This window comes from Mangifera indica, unplaced genomic scaffold (assembly GCF_011075055.1).
Source record: "Mangifera indica cultivar Alphonso unplaced genomic scaffold, CATAS_Mindica_2.1 Un_0001, whole genome shotgun sequence".
Lineage (NCBI taxonomy): Eukaryota > Viridiplantae > Streptophyta > Magnoliopsida > Sapindales > Anacardiaceae > Mangifera > Mangifera indica.
The window spans coordinates 1019802-1027687 of NW_025401093.1; the positions used below are offsets into that span (position 1 = coordinate 1019802).

General features: G+C 30.9%; 1 protein-coding gene across 1 annotated transcript; it reads left to right on the top strand.

Annotated features, from left to right (window-relative positions):
• Nucleotides 1-376: 376 nt before the first annotated feature.
• On the top strand, nt 377-1997 carry LOC123205015 (UDP-glycosyltransferase 75C1-like). The gene has a single exon (XM_044621804.1). It carries the CDS (start codon nt 452-454, stop codon nt 1850-1852), a length of 1401 nt encoding a protein of 466 aa, XP_044477739.1. The 5' UTR covers nt 377-451; the 3' UTR covers nt 1853-1997.
• Nucleotides 1998-7886: the final 5889 nt, after the last annotated feature.

The window sequence follows — 7886 nt, forward strand, 5'->3', positions numbered from 1 at the left end:
AAAATATACAAAAGAAACCCAATATCATCGACAAGCCATCTCATAAGTCTGTTTATTAAGAATTGTTATGTGTCGTAAGTTGAAACTTACAAATCCAAAACTTGACCTGCAATGGAAAATAAATTGTACTGTGAACATTACCAACAACCAGTCAGGCCTTTAATATCTTATTCCATATTTAAAACGCTTGATCGTAGAAAAATTCAAATTTTGTATCAGGCAATCATTGGAAGAATTAACGTCATCACATAAGTCAGAAGCTGTCTTCTAATCGTCACCCCAAACGTAACAATTCTGGACCTTTATTGGAGAGGCGTGGATTATATAACAAATTGTATATAAATTCGCTTTGATCTTTCTAATATATAAAGCCATTGCCACCCTCATCATCGTCACTGTAATCCAGAATACAAAAATATATACAGATTAAGACTACTCGAAAGCTTTCACCATGGTTCAACCACACTTCCTCCTCATCACATTTCCTGCACAGGGTCACATAAACCCTTGCCTTCAATTGGCCAAGCGACTTGTAAGCATTGGTGTGCGTGTGACCTTTTCCACGAGCGACTCTGCCATCCGCCGCATGAAAAAAAATTCCACAACTCATGCTCAAGGGTTGTCATTTGCTGCCTTTTCTGATGGCTATGAAAATGGATATACATCAAAGGATGACATCAATCACTACAGGGCTGAGCTTGAGCGTCTCGGCTCCATCACTCTAAGTGACATCATTGCCTCCAGCACCAAAGAAGGTAATGGATTCACGTGCATAGTTTATTCTATACTCATCCCTTGGGTAGCAAAAGTGGGTAAAGCTCATAACATCCCAACTACACTTTTTTGGAATCAAACTGCCACCATGTTCGGTATCTATTATTATTACTTCAAAGGTTATGGTGATATCATACGGAATAACATGGAAGATCCCTCTTTTTCCATATCACTACCGGGATTGCCAGAGCTCAGTAGCCGAGACCTTCCTTCGTTTTTTATTCCTTCAAATCAATATGCTTTTGCGCTTCCAGCATTTAAAGAGCAGTTAGATATCCTTGATGAAGAAACCAACCCAAAAGTACTTGTTAACACCTACGATAAATTAGAGTCTGAGGTCTTAAAAGCAATTCATGAGTATAATATAGTTGGAATTGGACCGTTGATTCCATCTGCATTTTTGGATGGCAAAGATCCATCTGATACTTCCTTTGGAGGTGATTTGTTCAGGGGTTATCCTAATGAATATATGGAATGGCTCAACGCACAGCCGAAATCATCAGTTATCTACGTTTCGTTTGGAAGTCTTTCTGTGTTGTCAAAGCCACAAATGGAAGAGCTTGCACGGGGTTTGATAGATACTGGCCGTCCATTCTTGTGGGTAATCAGAGCAAAAGAAGGTGGAGAAGAGGAAAAAGAAGAAGATAACTTGAGTTGTAAAGAAGAACTGGAAAAGCAAGGGAAGATAGTGCCCTGGTGTACACAAGTAGAGGTTTTGTCTCATCCTTCAGTGGGATGTTTTGTCACACACTGCGGGTGGAATTCAACCTTTGAAAGTTTATGTTTTGGGGTGCCAACCGTGACTTTTCCACAGTGGACAGATCAAGCCACAAATGCAAAGCTCGTGGAAGATGTGTGGAAGACAGGAGTAAGAGTGAAATTTAACGAAGAAGGGATTGTTGAAGGACATGAGATTAAGAGGTGCTTAGAAATAGTATTGGGAGGTGAAGAAAAAGGAAAAGAATTGAGAAGGAATGCCAAGAAATGGAAAGACTTGGCAAGAGAAGCTGTCAAGGAAGGTGGTTCTTCGAACAAGAATCTTCACAACTTTGTGGATGAGATGGTAAAAGTCTGGTAGAGATTAAGAGCTAGGTCACATCTATGGATTATTGGTTCCTGTTCTCTCTCTTTTGTCTTTTTATTTTATCGTTTACTAGATAAGATGTGAAGTGTAATTTATTCTGAGTCAATAAATAATTCTACAAAATCCTTTGGAGCATCAATTGTAATTTAAGTGTTGTCATAATTATCAAAATAGTAAAAGATATTTGTCTTTGAAAAAAAAATATAATTTTATAATATAATTATAAATGTTAAATTGTTTGTCTTTACAAATAAAAATCTAAAATTATTATTTTGTCTTTAATAGTGATATGATATTGATATATGAAATATTATATTAGCTAAATTATCCGCTAGTTTTGATTATTTTAAAAAATAAAATTTTTAAAACTTTATAATTGACAAATATAATCTGATTTATATTAAAATCATACCTTTCCAATCACCTCTTCCACACATCTTCTTAAAAGCTCGTGGAAGATGTGTGGAAGACAAGAGAAAGAGTAAATTTTATTTTTAATGTATTATCATATGATTAAATATTATTAATATATTTTATAATTTTATGTATAAAAAATATATATAATATTATTTTTAACATAATAACAATTGTTAAACAGAATATTTGAAGTAAATGAGGCTTATTTATATGATGAAAATAATTATTTTGTTAAATGAGTAGAAATTAGATTATACTAGGATAATATAGCCAACCAAAAAAAAAAAGTCATATTATCCTCTAAGTAAACTATTTTTTAAAACAATAAAATTATGCATATTAATTTTAAGTGTATAATTAGGTACACACTATAATTGAGTGATTTTGAATTATAAATAAAATAATACATAATCACGTAATTACATATTAAGTGTATATCCATTTATATATTTCAAATAGATATATATAGTATTATTATTTAAAAAATCAATTTTCTCAATTCACTTGAATTAAGTGAAAAGATGATCATCATTAAGTTTAAAAACAAGAACAAGCAAGCGCTTAATGTTGATCAAATTTTATGTTCAATTTCAATTGTTGTACCAATTCATAGTGTTGACTGACCAACGTTCAAGGGTCAATAGTATTCACTAATCATGATACAATATTCATCATTTAGGGTTGTGTTAATAAGATGTTGCAACATAAATAGTGTTCATGTTGTTTTTCATCATCAATTGAGAAATACCTAATTTGGAGTTTTTTGCAAGTTTGATTATCAATGATTAAACAAAATTCAAAGTGTGAGGAAGAGTAATCACTACAACAAATTTTATAAAAGGTAACGAAAATTTTTATTTCAAAAAATTAAAAATTTATCTCAAAAGTTCATTCGTGATGAAAAAAAGAATTTGTTTTTAACATCCAATCATTGTGGATGAAATCGTATTTCATCATAAAAGGATATTCATTTTGAGGCTAAATTATTTATCTATAAACAAATTAGATTTCGACCCAATAAGGATACAATAAAGGATAAAATTTTTTGTTCTTGTTTGTGCAAAGAATTGTGGACAAAATTTTTCATTCTTATTTGTGTAATGAATTTTTGACAAAATTTTTTGTCCTTAATAGTGTTGTGAATACATAACAAAATTTTTCTCCTTAATTGTATAGTTAATCAGAGATAAATTCTTTTCGTCCTTAATTGTACAATGAATGAGAGACAATTATTTTTCCATTCTTGATTGTGCAATGAATTATGGATAAAATTTGTCTTAATTGATTGAATAATAAATTAGGGACTAAATTTTCCATCATTGATTGTATGATAAATTAAAGACAATTTTTTTTATCATTGATTGTATGCATTGGAGACAAAATTTTTTACCTTCAATTATGTGGTGAATTGGGACAATTTTAATGTCCCTGATTGTATTGTCAATCAATGACAAAAAATTTTGTACTTAATTACATGGTGAATTAAGGATATAAATTTTTATTATTGTTTACATGGTGAATATGAAACGTGAATTTTGACCATAAATTAAAATTAATAGTTATATTAACACTCAAAATCTAATAATTCATATAAAACATCTTTTATCAAAATTTCTTATTTACTCTCAGCTTGTAATTAATTTAAGTTTCACTCAGTTTTAGCCTCAGAATGAATCTATCCGTTGTTTATTGACAATGATTATACCGAAGAAAAGTTGACCAAAACATTAATAAAACAAGAATAGTAACCCTTTTATTCATGAATGATCACGTCCTAAAGAGCCAGTGTTGCATCAATAACTGTTTTAAATTCAGACCTTCCTTGCCTTCGGGGGTGTGTTTGCATATATCCATGACGCACTCTTCATGCTTTCATGATCTCTATCACCCGCAACCTCGTCTATGGGTACAACATCTAAAATTTCTTCTAGATCCTCATTTGTAAGTTTTACCAGAAAAGAGTCAATGTTGTTTTCCAGGTTCTTAAATAACAAGAAAGGGAACCAGAAACAAGTATGGCTACTCCAATGTTTTCTATTTTCGTTCTTCCACTAGAACAACAAATAGATTTTTCTCGTGTTCTTTAAGATTTTTTTAATGAAACTCGGAAAACTATTAAATAACAAGAAACATTAGAAAATAATGAGTAAGGTAAACTTGCTTATTCCCTACAGCGGAACGATGCACACTAAGAAAACTTAGGTGTTTACAGTGTTGAAGAACCTGAACTGTTAAAATATTCGGCTAAGCAACCGGTAAAATAGGAAAAGAAACAGAACAGAAACTTTGTTCAGTTGTCATACACCAAACGATTTTCAACCAGACAATGAAAAGTGTTATATGGTAGCTGTTGTGATAATATGACTGCACCCTGTAATGTAAGAAGTCACAGTTCAATATGCATGTAAGAACTAAGAATGCTTCAAACTGCAGTAAAGGCAACAAATCTTTTTTTTTTTTTCAATTTTGTAACAAGTAACCCCACTTTGATCTTAATATGTCACTAGAGTAGACTTAAACTCATCTTTTCTTATACATAAAGTCTCTTTTTTTATCACTCCAATTACCTCTTGCGGATGAAAGCAACACATCTTCATCAACTAAATAGTTAAGGCAATTTGATGATGCGCAGATGCTGACACTTGATGTCCCACTCAGAACTTCAAGAACAAAAATCACAGCTCAAAGTCTCACTTCTAAGAGTAAAAGTTGCTTATAAATGTGAATTTATCACTTCAATAGTTTATTAATTCTTTTTCTTCTATCATTTATGTCATTTTACAGTTATATTTATACTATGTAGAAATACTGTCATATATAATAAGCCATCACGATTACAAATTAAAATAATGATAAATCCGATTCTTACCACTAGATCCATAAATGAAGGGGAGATCGATAATCAAAACTTCAACTATTAGTGGACAGAAATTAAGCATTGAAATCTAGAAGACTTTAGCAAGAAACTAAAACACTCAAACACAGAGATGATGACCGGATTTCACATGTAATACAAGCAAGTTATTATTATTATTATTTTTATAACCAGGACTCTGTTCGTATTTGTTGGATGGATAAACCCAGGATACAATGACAGGTTCACAATTATTATATCAAGTAAGTCAAAATTTGACAAGTACGACAGAGGTTCAAACCCAGACTTTCATTTTGAAAGTTCTAATGTCTACCAGTTTTATTAACCCTTGGTGCCATAAAAAGTTTTTATTCTAGGATAATAGGTTATACAGAAATCATGGATGAGAATGTGGAGACATTATACGCAGAACTACATCTATCTACAATAATGCAATCATGAAGATAACCTGTAAATAAGATTTATTTAATTAAATTCAAATAAAAAACACATCAAATCACATAAAACTGAATTTCATAAATACATCTTATAACAGCAAAAATCATACACTAGCAGAAGAAAAAACCTAGATCTGGTCAAAGAACAAATACTTGACTAAAATATAACACATCATTCATTCAATCACTTTAAAAGTATTTTGCAACAAGACACACTTTAACCAATCTTGAATCCAATAGAAGCCTACTATTAGTCTTCACAGCTATGATTTTCAAAAATTAAAGCAAATAGCCATTCTAGCACTATGTTTTGTAAATGGAAGAGAAGAGAGGACGCACCTGGATTTAGGGTTCTTCAGAGGATTGCATACAGTGGAGTTGGGAGATTGGAGGAATTTTAAAAGTTGTTAGTATATGTGGGTGAACCTGATAATGTTGAAATGTGTTGATGCCTCAGTTGCTATCTGTGTACAAAATAAGGACCCAATTCTGCCATTAAACCATATGTGATCCCAACATACTTACTGTTTAATTTTGACATAGTCATATATATTGTGGTTACTTATCAATTAAAATTATGTCAATCACACGATATATAATTTTATACATATATTTCTTTCAAAATTATTTAAGAATAATTTCATTTATAGATTAATTATGCATAAAAAATAATTCATATATTTAAACAGCATAAATTGGATTTACAAAAGCTGAAGCAATCCAATTTTAAAACCCAATACAAATAGCAAAATTTATTATATGCTCTCTGAAAACCATATTAATGATAACTAAATATATATTTTGAGGCTCAAGTTTGAGTCTCAAGAAGCCAAAAAAAAAAAAATCTTTATTTTGCAAAACTCAATTAGGCAAATATTAAAAATATTAATAAAAAACCATCGCAAAACAATTCAAAAGACTGGAATGTCTTGGTGGAAATTTTGCTTATAAAATTCTCAAACTTTGTGAACGGCAAGAATACGAGTTGTTCAAAATTCCAAAATTGTGTGAAAACTTAAAACATACTGAAACTGATTTGTAGAATTAAATACATTGTACCGAAGCTTTTCAAAACGAAATTGGTCTGGCAGCTGAACCAGAACTTTAAAACCTCATGGCCTGGTTTCAAAATTTATATTGCCTTAATAAAGATATGAACGACATGTCATCTACCTATTCTAAATGTAGACTACATCTCGACTGAATAGGATGACATTGAAGAGGTTGAAGAGGCATGTACGACATGTTGGTTACGGAAACCATTTGCATCTGACATATTGTTTGGATGTTGTCCCTGACCTCCAACTAGGTCTTGTTCTAGGATCGATCAGGTTGTAGACTTAAATTGAAAAATAACGTCTATAAAACTCTGGTTTTGATGTTGTACATATCAAAATTCTCATTTTTTTTATGTATAAATGTTTTGATAACAAATGTTAGATAAAATAAAGTTTCTATCTATATACAAAATAAAAAATATGAAAGATAAAAACAAAATTACATATATGTAGAATATCAATACTAACCTCCCGCTATTGCTAGTACTTGAATGTCCCTTGAATGAAAGATCTTTCAAGTGATTCGAATTCAAAGTATAATGGTGTATGTGTGTTATAATTCGTTCAACGTGGAGATCTCTAAAAAAACTCAATATAGACATCCTACCATCAATAATATAATTGTAGAAGATAAATAGATTATAGACCACTCAACCATTAAGTGTTTGTAACTCTTTATTTACTACTAGAAGCAATTATATGAAGTAAAAAATTAGAGAAAAAGAAACCGTCAATACTTACTATTACACTTACAAGAAAATAACAGACTCCAAGAAATTTTGAACTCGAGATAAACCCCAAAAACACCTCCCATGAATCTTCACCTTCAATCAAACTTTAGATTCAATAAGGCAAGCATACTTCTTATATTGCCCCTCAAAGAGAAGTCATAATTGAGACTAATGCAAGAATCAAAATGGAAACCCACACCAAAATTATGACGATTCATTGAGGGATTACAACACACCCACATATTTCATCACATCATCCTTGTTTGACCAAGAAAGGTGCACAATAACATCAAGTATAGCCACAAGTAAACATAAGCCATATGCCATCCTACATGAAAAACCATCATAGAGATCACCTTTTATCTCTTCTTATTCCATAGAAGATCAAAACTTCATACTTCCCTCTTTAGTCATTCTTTGAATGAGGCCTCAACTCTCATACATACAAAGAAAAATAATAGAGATAATGTGTAAAGACATATAAGAGAATCAGTTAAAAAAGAAAACTTT